Here is a 26,086-nt window from a genome sequence, read left to right on the forward strand (position 1 = left end):
CTGGAAGTAAAGCACAATCCTGACATATAATAAGCCCCAGTGAGTTGTAGTCACTGCTGATGAGCATCTTTTATCTCACAAAGGTAACACCTGAGCCCTCCCCTTCTGCCCACCCCTTTGCCCTTCTCTCCCAGGCCGCCCTAGCAACCTCATCCACGATTTGGGACAAGTAGGAGCTACCGTAGATCTAGAAGCCTCGTTCAGGATCTTGGCCAGTCATGTCCTGTGGGAAGAGATGAGATGGGGCACGGGCGCACACATTATACCTCCGGGGAGGGGGGGAGGGAGGGCCAACAAGGCTTCCCGAGATCCCCTGCGCACTTGACTCTGTCCCCAATCAACTTCTTGCTCTTTCTCAAATGATCTGCACCTTTGACAGATTCCACTTCTGTGTTTTGCTGTGCGTTTTGCCTCAAACGTCCTATTTCCCACGATCTCCACTTCCACCGCACACGCACACAGCCAAGCACGTTTCTGTTTTCCTTCACAGCCCACCGCAAACACCCTGTCCTCAGTGAGAACAGCCCTGGACCTCCGGGCTTGAACTCATCGCTCACCCTCCATCCCACCTATGGCCTTTTCCTCCATTACAGCTTAGGAGTGCCCCAATTAACTTAATAACAATGTACCTACCTATATAGTTTAAGTTTTTTTAAAAAAAATTGGCTCTCAAAAGAAAGTTCAATCGTGGTACTGTTGATATTTGGCTCTGTTGACAATGTTTGCCGAGCACTGTGCTAGGCACAAGGAAGCACTCAGAAAACGTCAGTCTCCTTCACTTCAGAAGCAAAGTTATTGCCCTAGGAGCATCCGGTCTGATGGTGGAGGCAGAGGTGCTGGTAAAGAGTGCCGAGGCAAGGCACAATCTCAAAAGGCCTTTGAAGGCATCTTTGAAAACTGGTCTCCCTTCAGCCCTGGGCCTCTATTTCCTAGGCAGTGGCTGTGACCAACCTCCTTTAAAGACCAGGAGCCCCTACCTCTGCCCTCCAGACTAGTGAATTTAGGATGTACCGTAATGTGCTTTCAACCCAGGATGCCAGGTAATTCAGGTACAGGAATACGCGTTTGATTGCACTTTGTTTCATTGCCCTTCACAGATGTTGTGTATTTTACAAATTGAAGGCAAGACCCTCCACCAGCAAAAATATTACAACTCGCTTTGTTGTGATACTGGCTTTATGGCGGTGGTCTAGGACAGAACCTGCAATCCCGCCAAGGTACGTCTGCCCTCAGGCAGCCAAGGAGAAACCCGGGCGATCAGACAGTGGCATCACCTGTGGAGGAGGGGGACCTGGGGCTGGCAGAAATGGAGTTCTGGGGGGAGGGAAGGCTCCAGAAGTGGAAAGTCAGACTAGGAATGATGAGGTCTGCATTTCAGTGTGACCTTGAGCAAATCTTATTCTAGTCTTGCAACTCATTGTGTGACCTTCAGTAAATCCCATCGTGAGCCTCTCTTCTGTAAAATGGGGGTAAATGGTATCAGGTGGAACCACATGAAAGTGAAGGATCAGATGTTGGCAATTTCACATTGTTCTACCTGATACCGCCCGCCTCAGGTGGTTTGTGCCTGGAAGCCGAGCGTTCAGTCAGTGTAGCCGTTCTGTGAGGGCTCTGAGCTCCAAGGCCAGCCCTGTATAGTCCATGGCCTGGCCGCTCCGGGCAAGCCTCCCTACCTTCCCTGACTGTCATGCAAGCAGTCTGGGGTCACTATGGCCACCAACAAACCCACTCACTAATGTCTCCAGTGCATTCATGCAAAAAGTTCTAAGGGCTTGAACCTTATCTGACCCCATCCCGGGCCACAGAAGGGAGGCAGGACAAGGCTTGCTATCCCTGTGGCATGAACGGGGAAGACGGGGATCAGCCAGGGAGAGGAGCACAGCCTCAGCAGGTGAGATGAGAACCTGCACTCGGCTTCCCTGTGGGAGGAAGAAGCTGACGCCCTCGGGGAGGTTGGATTTCTCCTCTAGGCGCTGGACCGGGAGAGGCCTGTGGACTCTGGCTCTGACCCAGGAGACAGCTGCCCCACGCCAAACAGCAGCAAAAGGCAGCCGTGACCTCCCTCACAAGAGCCTGCGTTACAATCACGAGACCCACGTTCTCTGCTTCAGAATCACCAGGTGACCTTGGGTGAGTCCTGGCCAGGCCCCTCAGCCCTCTCACCTGGAAAATGGAGACCATTCCACCTACCACTGCAGGGCGGGGACAGGGTATAAAAGATGAAGGCTGGGGCAGAGTCATGAGTCTCCTCCTGGGCCACCTGTTCCGGACCACTGCAGCAAAGCCAATATTGCAATAAAGCAAGTTGCAACATTTTTGTCTTCAATTTGTAAGATACACAACATCTATGAAGTACAATAAAACAGGTATGCCTGTACCTGAATTACTTGGCGTGAGTCATGAGTCTACTCCTGGGGCACACTGTCAGGGAAGGAGACAAGGAGACACTCCAGATCTCACCGATTCTACAAGGAATTTCATCCACTAGTCCTCACTGCCAATTTTTGTTTGCAGTCTCTCCCCGAGCCCCAGCCCAACTCAAGATGAGCTCCTCTCTACTTCTTGCCTGGACTAGTGCAATACGCTCCCCATCAACCTCCTCAGTCTGTCCCCCAATAAAGGCATGTGTCCTGCAGGAGAAGAGCTGAGGCTTCTAATCCAGCCCAGCCACTGCCCTCCATGTGGCCCCTGTGGTTGGCGTTCTTTCACCTTCTCTCAGCCTCTAAATCCCAAAATGGAAGATGACCGCCTTCCTGCCCCTTAGCCTTTCCCAGCCAACGCTGCTGCTCCTACCCAAGCCCTGGGCTTATCCCTCTCACTGCAGGCAGGACAGCCTGAGAGTCCCAGCAAGAGCCAACCCTCTCCGGGCCACACGGTTAGCACATGGGAAAATCACAACCCCTCCCCTGGAAGCACAGGTCCCCTTATCCAACCCAATGCATTTCTGTTGAGTATTGACTGGTCTCTATTCCTACATGGCGGAGCCTGACTCATCTCCATCATCCCCAAAGCAGTGTGTGTGTGTGTGTGTGTGTGTGTCTACAATATCCTGCCCCGCCCCCATACCCTGGGCCCCAGCTCAGGTTTCCTCATCCCTCCCTGATCTGTTCCATCCACCTACCGTGGCCAGATTAATCTCATTACAGGGTAAGCTGCCATGCCTCTGCCAGAACTCTCAAGGCTCCCAGTGCTTTCAAGGCCCAAACTCCTGAGCCTTGACATTCAGCCCTTTCTGTGACACTCAGCTGATGTGGGACACAGGTAGAAGTTAACTTGGCAGAGGCTGTTCAGTAGTGGATCTATAGGAATTTGGGCAGTGGGCTTTGCCTGCTGGCTACCTTTGGGTCATACCCTCTCTGCTGAAAAAGGGCTTCCCCTCTTCTCTCCTGGCAAATTTTGACTGTCCTCCCATGCCCAGGTCACATGCCCCCTCCTCTGGGAAGCCTTTCTGAGTCCCCCTGCAGTTCAAGTCTTTGAGCTCTGGCTTCCCAAGGCCCCCTTCACTTCTCTCATCCCTCAGCAGTGTCACTGGATTCAGTGTCTCTCCCCCACCCAGGCTGGAATTCCCTTTGGTAGGAGATAGATCCAATCCTCCTTGTCTATGCACAGTGCCAGCACAGGACCGGGCACAGAGGAAAGAGTGCCAAGTGACCAATGAGAGGCATGTGACAGCAAGATGAGCTAAAACTAAAGATATGACCAGAAGAGCACCTTGCAGGGGTCCTCAAACTTTTTAAAGTGGGGGCCAGATCACGGTCCCTCAGAGAGCTGGAGGGCCGGACTATATGAACTACTAATTCCTACTGTAACACCTTGGCTGCGCTCACTGCCCAAAAATCCTGGCGGGCAGGATCAGACTCCCCTGGGGGCTGCATGTGGCCCGCGGGCCGTAGTTTGAAGACCCCTGTTCTAGGGACTGGCCTAACCCTTGGTCCAGTCACTGCCCCCACATCTGTCCAGGTCTGGTCTTGTATTTCTATAACTCTGAAATCTTAAATACCAGCCAAGAACACCCCTACAGAAGGCACTGGGTGGGTCTAAGTGGGGCTCTAACCATTCTAGAAATGATTCAAACAACCAAGCTAAAGAAAAAGGAAAAAAAAAAAAATATATATATATATATATATATATATATATATATATATATATATATATATAAATATATATATATATATAATCCTGGTTAACCCTCAGGTCAAAAGCTCACGGAATCTCATGAGACAGGGGAGGGAACTTCAGGAAGGTCTCACCCTCTCCCTACCCCAACAGCACAGTAGCCCCTGCAAACCCCAGCTCAGCATCTAAGAACTGAGTAGCCCATTTCCTTTCTCTATGACCCTCATACCCATTTTACCTCCTTTGACTCCCTGGTGGGCACCCCCCCCCCAAAAAAAAATCCCTCCAACCCTGCCCACTCCCTTTCTCCCTGGGATCTCTCTCGGTATTTTTAAACAACTTCTATCCAAGGAAGGAGACCCTCGTCTGGGCCACCAAACTATCTCCTGGGGGAAAAGGTGAAAAGAGGTTTTACTGGGGCGGGGGGGGGGGGGGAGCTCTTACTAAAGAGGTATGGGTGGGGAGGAGGAGTGGGGGGAAGGGAAAGAGGGTGGGAGCATATATCCCTTTTTCAGGAACCCACCACACTCACCCACCTCCACTGGGGGCCACCCCTCACATACTCTGATGGCCTGTCCCCATCCCCAGGTTTTCTGGAAGGGAGTGAACCAGGCTGACATGTCAGGGCCTCCTGTTCGCTGCCCTCTAGAGGGGATACCCCGGGCCGGATGCTGAGAATAGCAGAAGCAGGGAGGTGGACTCTTGACACCTCCTCCGTTCTCCCCGTTTGTCCCGGCTCGGCACAACCCCTCCCTTTAATTATACCAGTGCACCTGCTCCCAGTCCAGGCTGGAGCTGTGGACCCACGAAAGGCCGGCAGGCTTCATGGTACTGGGCACTGGTGCCCTCAGCCCTGAATGGGGCAGGGGCTGCATCACCTTCACACACAATTGATGGAGGAGGCTGAGGCCCAGAGAGGGAAAGGTATTCACCCAAGGTCACACAGCGAGGCAAAGATGCACCAGACCTCCTGCCTGTCAACATCGGCCCCTCGGAGCCCTACTCACTCTGTCAGGGTGCTGACACTCCCTCCCCCCACCCCGCTCACCTGGCCCCAGCCCCCTTACCTCTGTGACCCCAGTGGACCTGCCTCAGGTCAGGCTCCTGGGGGCGCTCAGGCGGGCAGCACTCGGCTGAGCCAGGCTAGGTCAGGGCGGGTCCTCTGCTTCCCCCGAAGTGACGACGCCCTCCGCCAGGTCCCAGATAACGGGATGCTGCTTCCACCTCCCCACCCCTCTGCACAAGCCTCTATCCAGGAAGCCTGACTCAGAGGCGCAGCAGCCGGGCTGCGGGGCTGCGAGACGATGCGGGGGGAGGGGCGAGGGGCGGGTGACAGGGCGGAGCCCGAAGGGGGGGTCACCCCGCGAACCGCCACTCAGGCCGCGTCCCCTTTAAGGCCAGCCGGCCTGAGCGCAAGCAGGGGCAGGGTGGGGAGCTGGACAGCTCGCTGCAATGCCTCCTGGGAGATGTAGTTTGCGCTGGGCACACCCAACCACAAAGAGCCCAGAGAGAACTACAAGTCCGGGATTGCCGCGCGCGGTCCCCGGCTGCCACGCCCCTGTATGGGGCTGCCGGCCTCCGCCCCTCTCGCAAAGCTGCGCCGGCCGCCCGCGGAGGGGAGGCTGCAGAGCGAGGGCAGGAGGTGGGTGCGGCGCGACTGGGGGCGCGGGGCTCAGGGAGAGCCGGTGAGGGGGCGCGGGTCCAGCAGAGCACCTGTCCTACCATCAGAAATCATCCAGCCTACCATAGCCTCGCCATTCTCCCGCGATGGGGATGGTAACTCCTATGGCTGCTGGGGAGGGGGCGCTTATCGAGGCGAGGGGGCGGAGCAGATGGAAGGAGCCTGAGTGGATGGCGATTGCAGGAAAAGCCGGGGTAATTGAGGCTCGAGACTGTTGGGAGGAGTCTTTGGTGGATGGAGCGAAGAGGGGCGGAGTCTCTAGGTGAGACGTGAAAACGCGTGAAGTCGAAAGGGGGGAATCCAGGGCTTGGAGAGTGCGTGCTGAGAATGTCTATGAAGCAAACCTGTGCTAGACTGGGTGAAATGGGCCGAAAAGCACTAGGGAAGGAGGGGCGGAGACAAAGATGAAAAGGACGCCTCCCAGCCTTGGAAAGCCCAGTGTCGGCTAAGGTTTGGGCAAGGGGGTGAGTGCCCAAGTGAGCAAATACCTGTGGATGCAGAACACCTTCCTTTCCTTGTCACTAGAAATAAAGAGCCCGGATGCAGAACACCTTCCTTTCCTTGTCACTAGAAATAAAGAGCCCAACCCTTGAACTCGGTGCGTCACATACATGGTTATTCAACTCTCACACCCTGTAAAGGGCGTCACCGTATTCATTTACAGGAGGAACATGAGACTCAGAGAAATGAAGTGACTTGCCCAAAACCACCTTATCCAAAGACCCTGCTTTTTTTTCCTACCCTCTAGGGCAGTGTTTCCCAAACTTGACATATGTGTACTCCTATAATTTTCGTAACGCTGAGTACCCCTCGTACTCATGAGAACGTAGAATTAGGCGCAGCTAAGCACGGTGCAGTGCATATCCCCACCAAACTCCGGTGCAACGCGTACCCCCACCAAACTCTTCCCATACCCCCGGGGGTACGCGTACCACACTTTGGGAAGCACTGCTCTAGGGCACATGTGTCAAACACAAGGCCCGCGGGCCAAATCCAGCCCGCCAGGCCTTGCAATGTGGCCCGCACCGCGCTGTCATCACTGCACTCCGCTGTCAGTTTATGACATTGTCAGTTTATGACTGTTCAGTAAACCATTCGGCCCGCGATTTAGGCTGGATTTTAGATTTTGGCCCCTTCTCTGATTGAGTTCGACACCCCTACTAGGGCGTCAGAGGTTTAGTCTGGAGCGGGTGGTAGGGAAGAGGAAGAAAAGAGAGAAAAAAAAGTTTCACGACCTGCCTTTTGCAGGTTGTGTGACAGAACCAGCTTCCTCAATCCTTCTGAATGCCAACCTGTAAGCCAATTCTCCTCCTATGCTATTGTGAGGATGAAATGAGGATACGGGCTTAAAATCCCTTGTTTATAAATTCTAATTGTTAAGAGCAGGAAAACCTATCACAAAGAAGAGAGTGGTTGAAATGGAATGCTTGTGCCTGAAGAAAATCACAAAATGAAGCCTGAGCGTGTGCTGAGAGGGTGAAGGAACATTCTGGGACAGGATGGGGGATGGTGGTGGTTGTTGGGAGCTTGTAACAGGTGAGAGAATACTTTGCTGTGCAAATGAGTAAGTCAGGTTGCCAGGACAGGTGGTCTTCCTCCTGTAGCCCACCTTTCCCCTTGGGCTACTGGGCAGCTCACTCCCTTGGGTCCATGTGTGTCACCTGAGTTTAGGTAATACCTTCTCTTCCTACAGTGTGGAGTGTGGGGATAATGGAGCAGCCTAGGGGCTTCCTGGAGATAGGAGCTGGGCAAAAGAGAACTAAAACGACAGCTGTTGGGTGTAGGAGGCCAGGGAGAAAGTGAGTGGCAGCCCCCAGGACTGTGAGCCAGGCTGTATCCTGGCGGGCTGTGTAAGGTGGGGAGTCTCATCTGGGAGACACATGACTCACTGAGCATTTTCATCCATGAAATTTACCCAACCGTGTTCTCTCCATCTCCTACGCAGCGGGAGTTCTTGCATTTACTTCTAGTGGTCACCTGGGCTTTAGATTCCAAATTGAAAATTTAAGAGCGCGTTTCCAAAATAAAAAGTTTTTAAAATTCCAGAGAGGGTGATAAACCTCGCTATTGGTAGATGACAGTCAGTCTGGGGTGAGGAAAATGGATCTGACTAAACCGGAAGAAAGTTTTTCCCCTCCCTGTACAGAGAGAGGGATCCAGCTTCTGGGGGTACAGAGAGAGGGGGTCCTGCAGGGTAGCAGGCTCCCATCTAAGTGGGCGTTGGCAAGGGAATGCAGAGGAGGAAGGAATGACTTCCTCCTGAGGAGCCTGGCAGATGAATGGGATTTGCCTTCACAGCCAGCAGCTACCAAATTGCAGAGGTAGCCGAGGGCCTGGCATGAAAGCAGGGATAATAATAATGCAGGCATATCTTGGAGATGTTGCAGGTTCAGTTCCAGATCACCGCAATAAAGCGAGTATTGCAATTAAGCAACTATATATAATCTTTTTGCACCTGGAGGGCCTTGCCTTCCATTTGTAAAACACACAAACATCTGTGAAGCGCAATAAAATGAGAGGCACCTGTATCATCTTCATCTGAGATCAACATACATAAAGTGCTTACTTAGCACAGTAGTAACTGCTCAATAAATGTCAGCCATCATTATTACTGCTGCTATTTTTATGACAATGGTGACATTATCTACCCAGGAATTGGCCTAGGCCAGGGGTCGGCAAACTCATTAGTCAACAGAGCAGCAAACCGCAGTTCGAGAGCCAAGGTTTGCCGACCCCTGGCCTAGGCCCACACAACTAGTTAAGTGGCAGAGCCTGATTCCAGGGCAGGCCCAGGTGATGTCCAAGTCCATGCACTTTCTTCCCCCGCTCTCACCCAAAGCCCCTCCAGTTCTTTCTGCCTATCCACAACATTCAGGAGGCCCAGGAGTGGCCCCCGTTTGTGATCACTGGCCGTGAGCCATGATAGGAGTTTCTTTCCTTCTGTCGTAGCAGAGTCTGGGTTCAGGAGGCAGGGGAAACGAGGCCCGAACAGCATGATCCCAGCAGAGGCAGGCAGGCCTAGTGCCGTGGTTTCTATGGGAAGTTTGTTGGTCGCTGTAGGGTGACCTGTTCTTATTGTGTGCTGTTTGTTTTGTTTGTTTGTTTGTTTTGTTTTAAATATATTTTATTGATTTTTTACAGAGAGGAAGGGAGAGGGACAGAGACCTAGAAACATCGATGAGAGAGATGCCTCCTGCACACCCCCTACCTGGGATGTGTCCGCAACCATTGTACATGCCCTTGACCGGAATCGAACCTGGCACCTTTCAGTCCACAGGCCGACACTCTATCCACTGAGCCAACTGGGTTTCGGCTATTGTGTGCTGTTTTACCTTAGCCCTGGTTGGCTTCCTCATTCTCCAAAGCACAGCCACACATGGAGATTTTCAGTACTTCTTAGTAATAGAAATAACAAATCTATTCATTGAGGTTCAGCACTCTGACTTAAACTTTACATCTATAGTCCTGTGAGCAAGTGTTCTTTTCTCCCCCTTCTTTCAAAATAAATGTATTTTTATAATTCTTAAGCCTACAGTAAAGTTTAAATAGCTTTTCATCTAGATGTACCAACTAACTCTGCTGATTTTGCTTTTACACACACACACATACACACACTCTTCTTTGCTAAACTATTTATAAGTTACAGACATCTTGACACTTGACACTAAATTATTCAGCATGTATCTCCTAATTACAATATTCTACAATAGCAACAATGCCATGATCATACCTAAGAAAATTAGCAAGAAATCAATATTATATAATAAACAGCTGATTCAGATTTCTCTAACTGCCAAAAAATCTTAGGTAGCATTATAAAAATATGATATAGTCAAGATTTACCCATTGTGCCGAAGCCAGTTTGGCTCAGTGGTGGAGCGTCGGTCTGTGGACTGGGGGGTCCCAGGTTCGATTCCGGTCAAGGGCATTTACATTGGTTGCGGGCGCATCCCTGGTAGGGGGTGTGTAAGAGGCAGCTGGCCGATGTTTCTCTCTCATCAACTTTTCTGGCTCTCTGTCTCTCTCCCTTCCTCTCTGTTAAAAATCAATAAAATATATTAAAAAAAAAAAAAAAAAAAAGATTTACCCATTGCATTTAGTTAAACCATTTGATCTAGATAGAACTTTTCCACCTAATTATATTTGTTTGATTATTTTATCAATGATTGTATTTTTCTGGTAATATTGTATACAATACTCTTATTGTATCACATCAGGCAGTAGATGATATCAAGGTCCTACTATCCATGAATGCTAACCTTGATTATAGGTTAACATAATGACAACCTGATCTCTCCATATAAGTGTAAATTTTCACCTTGAGATATAATTGACATAACACTGTATTCATTTTAAGTGTACAACATAATGATGATATATGTGTATTTTGAGAAATTATTACCACAATACATTTCATTAACATCCATCAACACATATAGTTACATTTTTTTTTCTTTTGATCAGAACTTTTAAGATCTGTGCTCTTTTTAAAATTTCATGCATCGGGCCTCTAGCTTCATGTAATACTGGCATGGTAGTAATGAACTCCTTTAGCTTTTTCTTGTCAGGGAAGCTTTTCATCTGTCCTTCATTTCTAAATGATAGCTTTGCTGGGTAGAGTAATCTTGGTTGTAGGTCCTTGCTCTACATAACTTTATTTCTTACCAATCCCTTCTGGCCTTCAAAGTTTCTGTTTAAAAATCTGCTAACAGATCTATGGGTGCTCCCTTGTTGCTAACTAATTGCTTTTCTCTTGCTGCTTTTAAGTTTCACTCTTTGTCTTTAACCATTTTACACTTTTCTTTCTCTTTTTTATTTCCTTTTATCCTCACTTGAGAATATTTTTCCAATTGCTTTTTAGAGAGAGTAGGAGGGAAGGAAGGAGGGAGGGGGAGAGAGAGAGAGGGAAACATTAATGTGAGAGAAACACATTAACTAGCTGCCTCCCACATGCACCTTGACCAGGGGCAAGGAGTGAACCCACAACCCAAGCACATGCCCTTGCCCTGGAATCGAATCTGCGACCCTCCAATGTGCATGCCAATGCTCTAACCACTTCATAGCACTGGCCAAAGCACCATTTTGCATTTTAATTATGATGTCTCTTAGTGTGTGCCGCTTTAGGTTCATCTTGTTTGTGATTCTCTACAATTCTTAGACTTGTATGTCTATTTCCTTCACCGAGTTAGGGAAGTTTTCTGTTATTTTTTTTCACAAAGAATTTCAATTCTTTGTGCTCTCTTCTTCTTTTGGCACCCCCACGAATGTTGGTACTCTTGAAGTTGTCCCAGAGACTCCTTACACTATCCTCATTTTTAAAAAATATTTTATTGATTTCAGAGAGGAAGGAAGAGGGAGAGATAGAAACATCAAGGATGAGAGACAATCATTGATTGGTTGCCCCCTGCACGCACCCATTAGGGATCAAGAGCAAAACCCAGGCATGTTCCCTGACCTGGAATTGAACCCTGACCTCCTGGTTCATAGGTCCACGCTCAACCACTAAGCCATGCCTGCCAAGCTATGCTCAATATTTTTTTTTTCTTTTTTTGAAATATATTTTGATTGATTTCAGAGATAAAGGTAGAGGGACAGAGAGATAGAAACATCAAAATGAAAGAAAATCATTGATAGGCTATCTCCTGCTTAACTGCTACTGGGGATCAAACCTGCAACCTGGGCATTCCTGACCAGGAATCAAATTGTAACCTTCTGGTTCATAGGTCAACACTCAACCACTGAGCAACACTACCTGGGTGGATTCTTTTCTCTTTTTGCTGTTCTGATTGGGCATTTTCTGCTTCCTAATCTTTCCAATTTTTTATTTGATCCTCTGCTTCATCTACTCCACTGTTGAATCCCTGTATTTATTCTTCATTCCAGTTAATGTATTCTTAATTTCTAACTGGTTCTTTTTTTATGTTTTACTAGAGGCCCAGTCCACAAATTCATGCACGGGTGGGGTCCCTCAGGGTGGCCTACTGCTCCTGCCTGCTGCTCCCACTCATCCTGGCCCCACTGTGCCTGCCACGGGCTCACACCGCCACAGCAGTGCTTGCCAGCTATGAGCCCTGCATCTGGCGCCCGCATGAGGGGGGTTTAGGTTGGAGTCAAGACACAATTGGCCTTACAGGTAGGCGATGGGACACCCTTGTTGGCCCAGGATCCAGATCCATCCCGCTCACACTTGTGCCAGTTGTCAAGAGCCACCTGGCAGCCGCTTTTATGTTGTTTCTTCCTAGTGGAGCATCTAGGAAGAGGAAGTGGCTTTGGTGCCCGAGGCTGCCTTCCAGGAGGTCGGTGGCACTGTCAGGATCATGCCAGTCGCACCATCCATTGGTGCCTGGCCCATTCTCCAGAGATTAAACCTGCAGAACTACTGAGGGAGTGAGTGAGTGGCCGCCAAAACAGGTCAGTCAGCTGAGCACACTCCTGCTTTGGGAGTGCACTGACCACCAGGGGGTAGCTCCTGCGTTGAGCATCTTCCCCTTAGTAGTCAGTGCACATCATAGACCAGTCGTTTGGTTGCTTAGGCTTTTATATATATAGATAGTTCCATTTTTATGTTTCCTTTCTCTTTGTTGACATTCTCACTAAGCTCATCTACTCTTCTCCTTAGTTCATTAAGCATCCTTATAACCTGTGTTTTGAACTCTGCAACTAGTAGGCTGCTTGACTCCATTTCATTTAGTTCTCTTTTTTTGGAATTTTGTTCCATTCTTTCATTTAGGACATGTTTCTTTGTCTCCTCATTTTAGCAGCCCACGTGTTTGTTTCTAGGTATTAGGTACAGCTGCTACATCGCCCAGGCTTGATACAATGGCCTGATGTAGCAGGTGTTCTGTAGGTTCCATTGGCACATCCTCCCCAATCACCCAACTGGGAACTCGAGGTGCGCCCCTTCTCCCCATGAGATCTGTGTACACCCTTCTCTTGTAGTTGAGCCTTGATTTCTGTTGGCATGTCAAAGGATTTACCCCCAGGCCAATCAGCTGCAAGGACTGGCTGTAACTACCAGGTAGAATCCATTAGGCCTTACTTCAGTGGAGCTCTTGTGCTCACTGAGACTGCTCCTTGAGTGTGTTGCTTGTATAGGTGGTTGGGTAGTGGTGTTTTAAAGTGGTCTGAAGCTGCCTACTGTGTGCACTAGTTCCCTCATCACTGATGTTCCTCTCTCTCCCTCTTCCTTCCTCTCTGAAATAAATTTAAAAAAAATTTTTTAAGTAGATTGCATGGGAAATAATTTCATTATGGAAGCTCAGTGAGCAGTATTGTAGGAAATTGCACAAAAAAGAGTTCACGCCATTTTCAGGACTCCATGAGTGCATAAGACATTGGCTAGTAACTCTGTGGCTGGGTTCAGTCCATAGATCAAAACCCAAATTAGAGAAGACACCCCAGGCTGCTTCCAAAGGACTGGTTCTCTGAGCAATGTCCAAACCCAGATCCTTCCATGACTCAGAGGTCAAGAATGCACATAACACTGAGCCAGGAATTCATCCTCTCTGAGTTTGTGAAATAAAGATAATGTGACCTGTCCTGCCAGGGTCCCAGAGTTGTTGTAAGGATTTTTTTTTTTTTTAATTGCTAACCAATCTTGTCAACACGTACTACAAAATTCCTTCTCTTTTACATTGGTTTGTAATCCAATTTAATATATTATACTAACACTAGAGGCCCAGTGCATGAAATTCACTGGGGTCCCTCAGCCTAGCCTTCACCTTCTTCAATCCAGGACCCCTCGGGGGATGTCCGACTGCCGGTTTAGGCCCGATCCTGCAGGGACTGCTGACTCCTAACTGGTCGCCTGCCTGCCTGATCACCCCTAACCACCTCTGCCTGCCAACCTGATCACCCCCTAACTGCTCCCCTGCTGGCCTAATCGCCCCCTAAGTGCTCCCCCCTGCTGGCCTGATTGCCCCTATCCACCTCTGCCTCAGCCCCTGCCACTGTCATTTTGTCCAGAAGGACCTCCAGAAGATGTCCAGAAGATGTCTGGTCTAATTAGCATTTTACCCTTTTATTAGTATAGACAACTACTCTTTTTCAAATATTCTTTCGGGTTATCACTCACCAACTTTTCCAAACTGAAATTTTAATCCTTTTTAAACCTTTTTTTTTTTTTTTAAATACTAATGTGCTGAAACCGGTTTGGCTCAATGGATAGAGCGTCGGCTTGGGGACTGAAGGGTCCCGGATTCGATTCTGGTCAAGGGCATGTACCTTGGTTGTGGGCCTATCCCCAGTGGGGGTGTGCAAAAGGCAGCTGATCGATGACTCTCTCTCATTGATGTTTCTAACTCTCTATCTCTCTCCCTTCCTCTCTGTAAAAAATCAATAAAATACATTTAAAAAAAAATACTAATGGTATTTGGATTAGGATAACATAGCAGCTATAAGTAATTTTAGAAGTACAATTCTCAGAAGAATTACAGATTTCTGTTCAAGTAGGCTTGTTAATAAAATGTCATAGCCTGTATTACTTGAGGGAGCACAAGCTTAAAGACTTAGAATTCTAGCTCTGCTGCCTCTAGCTGTGTGATCTTAAGCAGTTGTCTTCACTACTCTGCTTCAGTTTTATAATCTGAAAAAATTGGATGACAATAGTATCTGCCTCACAGCATCGGCGTGGTATTTTAATGTTATCTTTGCCCTGGTCTTTATGTAGGTCAGAATCAAGGTGAGACCACCAGGTAAGAGGTAGGAAGGGGACAAGTGGCAGTCCTCAAGGGCCTTGGCTGCTCAATGCCCAAAGAGGAGTGTATTGTCATTCAGAGCACAGACTTTGCAGAGGCTTGAATCAAGGCTCTATCCCTCTGGGCAAGTTACTTCTCTGAGCTTCAGGCTCCCATTTGTAAAACAGAGGTAAAACTCTCCTCCTTTGGGGTTTTGAGTTCATACGTACAATGCATCTAATACAGGTGTGGTATATGATAAGTACCCCCAAGCATAAGCTGTGTCCCTCATGAGGCCTGTGGGGACCATGGATATTAATGTTTTAATAATTTTTTTGTTGTTGTTAATCCTCACCTGAGGATATATTTTTTTTTCTCGTTGATTTTTAGAGTGGAAAGAAGGGGGAAAGACAGGCAGAAACATCGATATGAGAGAGACACATTGACTGGTTCCCACATGCACCCCAACCAGAAGAAGGAGCCTGCAACCGAGTTATGTGCCCTTGACCAGAATCCCAAGACCCTTCTGTTGGCAGGTCAACGCTCTAATTACTGAGCCCCCGGGCCCGGGCCTGGGACATAGTTTTAATGAAATAAGAGAAATGCCTCACATAGCCTGGGACCCAGGTGCTCAGGAAATGCTGATTCTCTTTGATGATAGGCTTCTCTAGAGCAATGTCTTGGCTGCCCTTTCTCATCGGACATCCCCTCTTTCTGTGTCACAATTAGAGGTTGCAACCAGGTGATTTTTAGGCCTAGACTGGAATTACCCTCACGTGGTACCAGGCTGGGCCTTAAACCCTCTCCCATTTGGGCCACAGAACCTTTCAAGAAGGCGAAAATTCCAGCCTCAACTCCAAGTTCTCAGGTCCCCTGGCCTTTCCTGCCAGGTCAGATGGTCTGATGATCAGCATGGTATGGTTTCCTGATTTAATACCAATGGTCTTCTCAGAGAAGGGGTGGGCTGATCTTTGTCTTAGTTCTTTTCAAGTTGAGAGGCAGATTTGGAAAGTCTCCTGCTTAAGAAAACTATTCATTCAGACACAGTGGTGGGCTTTCTTTACCTGGTTCAGTTTGCATTTCCAGATATCTTTTCTAATCTGGCTTTTTGTGTTTTGCTCCTTTGTCATTACACATCATGAGATGCCTTTGCAATAGAAGGGTTTAGACTCTCAGTGGACTTGCCCTATGTCAGCTATGGAGGGGCTCTGAGCCATCCTGGGATCCCATCCCCATGTCCTCAAGATGCAAGTGGGCTGAGCCCCAGGTTGGCAGTGGACTAGCTGTCAAAGGACCCTCCCCAGTCTGGCCTGGACAGAATAAGGGAAGATGCACTCTCACTCACACTGGGACCCCATGGTAGGATGGAGAACGGACCAGAGGTGTTGGACTCACACTGACCTGGATTTAGATGCCAGTTCCTCCATTGACTGAACCTTTCTGAGTCTCAGTTTCCTCATCTGTAAAACAGAAGTGATAGTATCTGTCTCACAGGATGCTTGTGAAGACACCAAGTGAGGGAAAGTACGTAAAGCATTAAGCGCAGTAGTATCATTCTCTGTACATTTATATATAATTTTTATTAAAAATAAAGTGTTACCGCCGAAACCGGTTTGGCTCGGTGGATAGAGCGTCGGTCTGCGGACTGAAAGGTCCCAGGTTCGATTCTGGTCAAGGGCATGTACATTGGTTGTGGGCACATCCCCAGTAGGGAGTGTGAGGGAGGCAGCTGGTCGATGATTCTCTCTCATTGATGTTTCTAGCTATCTATCCCTCTCCCTTCCTCTCTGTGAAAAATCAATAAAATATATTTTTAAAAAATAATAATAAATAAAAGTAAAGTGTTACCAAGTGTTATATGAGGCCCCTCACATTGTAAAAGCAGGAGGTGTGTATTCAGCAAGTGACTATTGTCTTGCCAAGCAAATTGCAGAGCAGCATTTATTTTTGTTTATTTATTTTTAATCCTTACCCAAGGAGATTTTTGATGATTTTTAGAGAGGGGGAGAGAGCGAGAGCGAGAGAGAGAGAGGGGGGGGGGGAGATATGTGAGAGAGGAAACACTGATCTGTTGCCTCCCACTCTCACCCCTACCAGGGTCAGAGATTGAACCTGCAACCTAGGCATGTACCCGGACTGGAAATTGAACCCATGACCCTTCGGTATATGGGACAAAACTCCCACCAACTAACTGAGCCATACCAGCCAGTGCTGCAGAGCAAAATTTTAAAAGGCTGCTTCAGGGACTCTCAAACTGGTTAAAGCTATGATAACTTTTTGTTGCTATTTCCACTTTTAGTGGCTTGTACAGGGGGAAGAGAATTGTGTTCCTGGGCAAGTCACCAGTCTTTCTGAGTCTCGGTTTCTTATCTGCCAACAAGGAGAATGATGCTTACATTGTAGGACTGCTGTGAAAATTAAAAGGGCTTATAAGCCCGGCTGGTGTTGCTCAGTGGCTGAGCGTCAACATATGATCCAGGAAGTCATGCACATGCCCAGGTTGCGGGCTCGATCCCTAGTAGGGGGTGTGTAGAAGGCAGCTGCCCAATGATTCTCATTGATGTTTCTATCCCTCTCTCTCTCTCTCTCTGAAATCAATAAAAATATATTTAAAATGGCAGGTAAGTGTAAAGGTCTTGAATGTAGTAAAATCCTCAGTAAATTTTCATTTCTCCCCTTAGGACCTCCCTGCTGCATCCTCCTCCCCACCATAATGCTACACAGCACCTACTGTGTGCTAGGCAGGGAATATAAGACATGGCATTGCTCTCAACGAGATCATAAACTAGACCAGCGGTTGTCAACCTTTTAGATCTCATGGACCATCAGTAAACAATTTTTATCACAACCCAAAATATGCAGATGTACTTTATGTCACAATCCAGTTTGTGACATAACACACACACACAACTAAAACAAAAGTTTCACTATATATATATATATATATATATATATATATATATATACTCTCTCTCACACAACTGGTCATAATCCACTGTATGGATTTCATGACACAATCACAATCATGATTTTTTTCAAGTTTATTAAGGTATAATTTATATTCAGTAAAATTTACCCTTTTTTAAGTATACAGTTATATTAATTTTTAAAATCTTCATACAGTCATTTGGCCACACATCAAGACAATAGACTGTTTCCATCACTCCAAAATATTCCCTCAGGTTGTTAGATAGGACAAGGGTATGAAGGTCTGGGCAGTTCTAACTCAATGCTATTCTTGCTCAATGTCAAAATGTAGCACAGTAGTGTGCAGATGCAGTTGTAACCAGAGGAGCTTGACCCTAACCCAACAGGATAAGTTTAGCTAACTGCAAGGAAGAAATCAACATGTAACTAACCCAATAGTGTACATAAGCAATGATTAGGCTCACTTTTGGGGAGACAGAGCTTTGGATGTGAATCCCATCTCCTTTGCTTGAATTTGGTAACTGCCTTTACATAGCCACTCTTCTCCCCAACCCAGCCCCTACAGATCACACATCTGACTTCTGTCTCTATAGTTTTACCTTTTCTAGGATATTATATAAATAGAATCACACACCGTGTAACCTTTTGAGGCTGGCTGTTTTCACTTGGCATAATGCTTTTGAGATTTTTCTATGTGTGGTAAGTGTTGTAGCTAGTTCCTTTATATTGCTGAGTCATACTCCATTATATGGATGTCTCACAATTTGTTTATCCGTTTATATCTTAGTTGTTCCCAGGTGGGACAAATATGAATAAAGTTGCTATAATCATTCATATACAGGCTTTTACATGGACATATGTTTTCATTTTTTTGGAATAAATAACTGGGAGTGGGATTGTGAAAGCTCTGTGCCAAACTATTTCCCACAGCAGCTGTGCCATTTTGCATTCTCACCAGTAATGTCTTAGGGCTTCTGTTGCTGTATATTCATCAGCATTAGGCATTGTCAGATTTTTTAAAAATATATTTTATTGATTTTTTACAGAGAGGAAGGGAGAGTGATAGCCAGAAACGTCGATGAGAGAGAAACATCGACCAGCCGCCAACATACATGCCCTTGACCGGAATTGAACCCGGGACCTTTCAGTCTGCAGACCGATGCTCTACCACTGAGCCAAACCAGTTTCGGCTGTCAGATTTTTTTATTTTAGCCATTTTAATAGTTATGTAGTAGTATCTTAATCTTCATGACTTAATCTTCATGTCTCTAATGACCAATGATGTTGACCATTTTTCATATATTTATCATCTATGTGCCTTTTTTGTTGAAATGTTTGTTCACCTTTTTTACCCATTTTTTAAATTGGGTTGTCTGTTTTCTTATTGAGTTTTGAGAGTTCTTTTTAAATTCTGGTTAACAATCCTTTATCAGATAAGTATTTTGCAAATATTTTTGTCCCTCTGTCTTATTTTCACTTTCTTAACAGTGTCTTTTGAAGAGGTTTTCATTTGGATGAAGTCCAATTTGCCAGTTTTTTTATGCTTTGTACCTTTGGGTCCTTATCCAAGAAATCTTTGCCTAATCCAAAAATCACAAATATTTTCTCCTAGAAATTTTATAGTTTAAGATGACTTTATACCTAGGTTCCTTATCTATTTTGAATTGTTTGTGTGTGGTGCAAGTATGGGTTAAGGTCCGTTTGTCACGTATGGATGTGTCCAGTGGTCTGCATCTTGAAAAAGCCAGGAAGGAGGGCCATGTGCAAAGCAGAGCATAACATGATGGAATGATGGGCATTGCTGGAGAGGGCTGTTTCAGGAAACTTGAAGCCTCAAGGACAGAGCTACTAGCCTCCTGGAGATTTGGGGACAGCCTTACAGAGAGGCAGTGACTTACAGGCAGGGCCTTAAAGGTTGACAGCAGAGAACGTGGACAAAGGGGCTGTAAGGAGAGCAAAAAGCAAGGCAGGTGATGGTGTGAGGGTGTGTGCTGTGGTGCCTAGCAGACAGAGCATAGAGTAGGGGGAGGGACAGGGTTAGAGGGGAGAGTGAAAAAAACTAAGTCATTTGGGCTGGCAGTAGTGTTTCAGGAAGGTCAATCTGCAGACTAAAATGGAAGGTGGGCAGAAAGAGCCAAATGAGGATATACGGGGAGAGGGGATAAGGCCTGAGCTCTAGAAGTAGCTGTAGGGATGGGTTCAAGGAGACAGTCAAGAAAAGCTCTAGGGATGAGAAGTCAGGACTGCCTCCCAGGATCAGACAGCTGGGTAGCTGAGAAAGTTCACAGCAGATTTGGGGAAAGAGGGATTCTGTTGGGCCTCTGGTGCCTGTAGTATTTTCAAGTGGAGACGTCCAGCAGGCAGCTGGGTAAACACTGGGCTGTCGCTCAGTGACGTTAGTTCATCCCCACGGACCACAAACGCTCTGCCACACTCATGAAGCTCCTCACCCCCCAGAGGTACCAGTCCTGCCCCTTGTGTCACTGTGCCTTTCACAATGGGGCCTGAGCTTTATGATGGTGGACATCATGGCGCTGCCACTAGAAAGTAGGGGCTTGAAAGACTGGGTTCTATGACTCATGGGTATGAAGAGAATACCACAGAGAGCACCCTAGGAGATCTCCCTTCCAACCAGTCTCTGCCCCTACTGACTGTGCAGCTAGACACATCACTAGGAGCCACACAGCTGCGGAGGCTTGGGGAGAGCAGGGGACAGGAAGACAAGTGCTGTCGCTTTTGCAAGAAAAATAGTAGCTTGGTGCCAAAACCGGTTTTGCTCAATGGATAGAGCGTCGGCTTGGGGACTGAAGGGTCCCGGGTTCGATTCTGGTCAAGGGCATGTACCTTGGTTGCGGGCATATCTCCAGTGGGGGGTGTGCAAGAGGCAGCTGATCGATGACTCTCTCACATCGATGTTTCTATCTCTCTCCCTTCCTCTCTGTACAAAATCAATAAAATATATTTTTTTTTAAAAAAGAAAGAAAAATAGTAGTTTGAGTGCCCACCCAAGGGTCCCCAGGTATGTCTGTGGCTGTTATCTGTCTCCTCCACCCCCGGCACTAATGCACAGAGGTATGTAGTCTGTGACCCACAGAACTGTCAGAAAAGACAGCCTAGCCTCTCAGCTGAGCCACTTCACAGAGCCTTAAAGAGAGACTGAAAACTAGAAAGTTTTCAGTAATATGCAAATTACTACCTAGAAAGAAAAAGCGGTTCTGGAACGAGGAAGGGGGTAGCCTATTCCAGGGCTCCTGCCTGAGCCCTCGGAGAGAATTGGCACCTTCCCCACTGCAGGGCTCCACACAGCAGCTGTCCCTTCCTCACCCCACCCATCTCTGTTGGGACTCTCCACTGTCTCACGGCCCATCTACTTCAGGCTGCTGCTGACGATTTTATAACTTCATCATCAGCTTGTTCCTCTTCAGACACTCCAGATGGTTAATGCCTTTCTGCTGTATCCAAGTGCCCCACTAGACAGGGATGCAATCACGAGGGTACCCCCACCACCACCGGCAGCCAAGCATCTTGTCCATCCTCAGAGTGATGGGCTGTATCCCCTAGAATAAGGGGGTCTCGGTGCAGCCTCCTCAGAAGGCAGACATGTGATGAGAAGTACTCTGGCCTATCCACCACCCCTGCTGAATGATGTTGGAGAAGTCCCTCTTTGGACTTCTGTTTTCCCATCTGGATAGTAAGAGTGGAATGCCAAGGACTCATTCACAATCTGCTCCCATAGTGCCTGGTACGTCTTCCCTGGCACTGCACCCTCACTGCCTCTTGTCTCAGTCTCCCCCACCAGCCTGGGCTCTTCTCAAGGTCAGTACTGGAGTCAATTCCTCTCTATGCCGCTCACATCAGGGAAAGACTGCTGAATCTGTCCCATAGACTGGCTCTTGGGAAAGTATGTTGGAAGCAGAGGACAGTACACCCCCTCACCCTACTCCCTACCCCCACTTTCTAAAACCTTAAAGAGAAGGTTTAGAATGTAAGACTTCAGGTTGAAGAAGACGCTGGAGGCCGTGAGATCAGTAGGGTAGGGAGGCTCTGTTAAAAAAGGCAAAGAGCCTTTGGGAAGGATGCTCTGGCAGACTCCACATCTGCACTGACCTCCAAGGAAGTTTCAGAGGAGGCTGGCGTGCCGCCATGACAGGAAAGGGCAGGCACCAGGAGCCAAGTGCATCTTCATGGCAAGGCCATTTGTTACAGGAGGAAGAGAGTCCAGAAAAGGGTGTCATTTAGAGTCCAGAGGGCTGAGTGAACCATTTGGACCTGGTAGATACATGGCAATGGCACTGATCACAGCCATTTGTTGTAAATTTTTTGAGATAGAAAAAAAAAATTAAACAAGAAGGCAACATTAATACAGCAGAAGGAGTACCAGGAGTATAAGTCTCAGAGCATTTGTTAAGTATTAGAATTAGAGTATACCAGTCTTTCAACTAGTAAGCCTTTACACCATTTTCTCTCTCATATAAAGGGACCTGGGTTTAAATCCTGGCATGGCCCTTCACCTGTCTGAGCCTGAGGAATGAATCCAGGCAGCTTTCCTCATCTGCACAAGACGGATGGTGGTATTGTTTGTGTCAAAAGATATATAAGCAAATGTAAGAGAGGCAGCACGGCATTCATTTCTGGGACATTTCCTTTCTTTCCTTAGACAAGTGGTTCTCTGTCCTAACTGAACATTTACAATTACTGAGGGCACTTTCCTGAACAATGAAAACCATCTCTGAAAGGTAGGACTCAGGCTTCATTTTTTCTTTTTCTTCTTTTTTGTAACTAACTTTTTTTTTTAAATATGCTTTAGACAGTGTGGCAATTATCACCCAATCATTTGTTCATTAAGTATTCATTTCTACCTCAAGGACTTGATTTATAATAAGGAGTTGAAAACTGTGACTACCCAGACGTTATGGGCTGAATGTTTGTATTCCCAAAAATTCAGGTTGAAATCCTATCCTCCAATGTGATGGCATAAGGAGGTTAGACCTTGGGGAGGCGATGAGGTCATGAGAGTACAGAACAAGATTAGTACCCATATAAAAAAGATCTCTCTTGTCCCTTCTGTAACGTGAGGACACAGCAGGAGGACACCAAATCTGTCCACATCTTGATCTTGGACTTCCAGCCTCCAGAACTGTCATCCAGTCCATGGTATTCTGCTGTAACCAGCTCCAACAAACTAAGACACCAGCTATGGTTGGTTGATGATCATTTCTCACTTTTCTCCCTCTCTAGGACTACTTCCCAGCACCCTGGTCTCCTGCCATGTCCGACCCCATCACACTGAATGTCGGCGGAAAGCTCTACACAACCTCACTGGCAACCTTGACCAGCTTCCCCGACTCCATGCTGGGTGCCATGTTCAGTGGGAAGATGCCCACCAAGAGGGACAGCCAGGGCAACTGCTTCATTGACCGTGATGGCAAAGTGTTCCGCTACATCCTCAACTTCCTGCGGACCTCCCACCTGGACCTGCCCGAGGACTTCCAGGAGATGGGCCTGCTCCGCAGGGAGGCTGACTTCTACCAGGTGCAGCCCCTGATCGAGGCGCTGCAGGAGAAGGAGGTGGAGCTCTCCAAGGCAGAGAAGAATGCTATGCTCAACATCACGCTGAACCAACGAGTGCAGACGGTCCATTTCACCGTGCGTGAGGCACCCCAGATCTACAGCCTCTCCTCCTCCAGCATGGAGGTCTTCAATGCCAATATCTTCAGCACTTCCTGCCTCTTCCTCAAGCTCCTCGGCTCCAAGCTCTTTTACTGCTCTAATGGCAATCTCTCCTCCATCACCAGTCACTTGCAGGACCCCAACCACCTGACTCTGGACTGGGTGGCCAATGTGGAGGGCCTGCCAGAGGAGGAGTACACCAAGCAGAACCTCAAGAGGCTCTGGGTGGTGCCATCCAACAAGCAGATCAATAGCTTCCAGGTCTTTGTGGAGGAGGTGTTGAAAATCGCTCTAAGTGACGGCTTCTGCATCGATTCCTCTCATCCGCACGCTCTAGATCTTATGAGCAATAAGATTATTCGCTTAATACGGTACAGGTAAAAGGACACCGGCCACACTGGAGGGCGATTCCCAAGAAGATCCATGTCAGAGCGTCTCACCAATGGTGTGAGCCAAGGCACTCTACTAATCTGTATTAATCACATAGCAGGACTTAATCCCCCCGATGATACAGTCTACTTGTAGGAATCCATGTGTCCTCTCAACAGAGCCACCTGTTTTCTTGCCATTTTGAGCTGGAGATGGGCAGTCTGTTATGACAGGTGAAGAGTCTGCTGATGTGTCCTAAAGGAGAGCACAGGAGGACTTTCTGGCTAGACAAAGAAGCAGCATTTCTGAGATGGACTCCATCTCTCTCTATACAACTAAGCAGTGCCTCACTTACCCATCTGAATAAGGGAATGAGGTGAGATGCTCCCTTCAGGTTCCCAGGATAAACTTCCCAGAGATCCCCACCACCCCTGCTCCTCCATCTTGACAATGCAGCCAGGTCTTGGATTTATTTGCCCAAGAGTGACCATGTTTAACTAGCTTGGAAAAGTAGTATGTTCTCAAAGTTGTATTAGCCCATTGGAGGAGAGATTTGAGTTGTGGCATTGCCTAGAGTAACGGTCACCAACCAGTGGTCCGTGAGGTCCGAAAGGTTGGTGACGCTGGCCTAAAGGAGTGAGCATCCATGCAGGGTCAGAAGATGGGGATATCCCTTTTTTTTTTTTTTCTTAATATATTTTATTGATTTTTTACAGAGAGGAAGGGAAAGAGACAGAGAGACAGAAATGTCGATGACAGAGAAACATCGACCAGGCGCCTCCTGCACACCCCCCACAGGGGATGTGCCCGCAACCAATGTACATGCCCTTGACTGGAACCGAACCCGGGACTCTTCAGTCCACAGACCAACGCTCTACCACTGAGCCAAACCGATCTCGGCGGGGATATCCCTTTTGACTGGATCAACTCTAAGCACTAGGAGATTTTTGGCTTCAGAAATGGGCTTTTGTCCCTGTGAAGGCTTGAAAATCTGGAGCCAGTGCAATGAAAGGCACTTCATACTATGGCCTGTTACCTGACTTTTATAATCCTTTCCCCAAGAATTTAAGGTATCATTGGAACAAGTTATTTTAAACAAATATATTATGGAATCTCAGGGTTGGAAAATAATTCAACAGTCACTTAGTCCTCCCTCACTCAAGCATACCCCAGGACATTTGAGGATCAGTTCCTCTCCCCAGTACCTCCAAGCAATCACCTATCTTTGCTTACATACCTCCAATGACAGGAAGCTCATCATCCCTAAGACAGGCCCCGCTGTGGTTGGCTAGTACTGGCTATTAGAATGTTCTTATATTGAGCCAAAATCTGCCTACCCTTCTACTCCCATTTTCTGGTATTGGTTCTACTTTCTGGTTCTTCTCATCCAAATATGTATTTTCTCTTTCAAAATAGTCACCTTGAGAGACCAGACACTCATGAAATTATTAGGATTCCCCTTTGGGATCTGTCTTCAGAACAAGGTTAGACCTCTTCCATCCCCTGCAAATCTACCACATTTTGTTATGGCTTTGCCTCTTTTGTGACCCCCATTTCACCCACCTTCCTCGATAGCCACAACTCCAGATACCCTCTGACCATCTTTTATTGGAGGATGAAGATTTGCCGCCCCTGAGGAAGTACTGCTAAAGGAAGGAGAGCAGGGTTTTGGAAAGCAGTGTGCAGCAAGGAGCCCAAAGGTGGCCTGAACCATAACACTGCCCTTGAACTAAGTGCCCATCCCTGAGACACTGCTCTGAAGGAGGTGGCCTTCCCCTGTAGCACTGTGTCTGGTTATAGCCAGACCATGGACCTCCTTGGGGTGAGATCCAGGGCAAACACCTCAAGCCACTACTTCCAGGGGGTGATGAGCAGTGCAGGCTTCAAAACTGTACATCATGATTCATCTCTAGGGTGAGTATGGCTTTGGGAGTCTCAGAATCTTCCCCACTGGGTAAGGGTCCCCAGACAAAGCCAGGAAAGACTAGTGGCACAGGCGCCCATGAGAGGTGGGTCAAGGAAAGGTCTTCCCATAATATGCTCCCGGAGTAGGGAGCTTGTACACAGGGCCATGGCAAGGCCACATTCTTTTCCCTTCTACAGTGGGACCCAAGAGTTTCTGACAGCTGCTCCAGGCCCCCAGGCCAATGGTACTCAAATGGAAGCTATGACCACAACAAAACAGTTTAAGGAAGAAATCTCATAAATGACCACTGCCCTTTTTCCATCTCCATAAAAATTCTTTTCTCCATCTTTTCGGTGCTTCTTAATTCAAGCAGCTTGACTTTAGAGAAAGTACAGGACCTATGAAGCCACTCATATGCTGTGTGACTTTATGCAGGTCACTCACCTCACTGAGCCACCTGTTTCTTCATCTGTGAAATGCACATACTAGTAATACATAACCCTACCTACCTCACAGGGCTGTTGTGAGGATCAAATGAAATTATGTAAGAAAACCATGTAAATGATAAATGGTTGTTATTTGTATCTGTTTATAAGGGAAGAAACCCTGGCTTTGGGATCAGACTAACCTGAGTTTGAATTCTGACTTCTTCACTAGCTGTATAACTTTGGACAAGTTACTGGGATTCCCTGATTTGTTCCTCATTGGATAATAAACCCACCTCCCAGGGTTACACTTCAA

General features: G+C 47.4%; 1 protein-coding gene across 1 annotated transcript; it reads left to right on the forward strand.

Annotated features, from left to right (window-relative positions):
* The first annotated feature begins 5,490 nt into the window (after positions 1–5,490).
* On the forward strand, positions 5,491–26,086 carry KCTD21 (potassium channel tetramerization domain containing 21). Its single transcript, XM_084895029.1, has 2 exons — positions 5,491–5,758; positions 22,639–26,086. Exon 2 carries the CDS (start codon positions 22,669–22,671, stop codon positions 23,449–23,451), a length of 783 nt encoding a protein of 260 aa, XP_084751155.1. The 5' UTR covers positions 5,491–5,758; positions 22,639–22,668; the 3' UTR covers positions 23,452–26,086.

Source organism: Pipistrellus hanaki (genome assembly GCF_964339955.1).
Source record: "Pipistrellus hanaki genome assembly, chromosome: 9".
In the NCBI taxonomy this organism is placed as follows: Eukaryota; Metazoa; Chordata; class Mammalia; order Chiroptera; family Vespertilionidae; genus Pipistrellus; species Pipistrellus hanaki.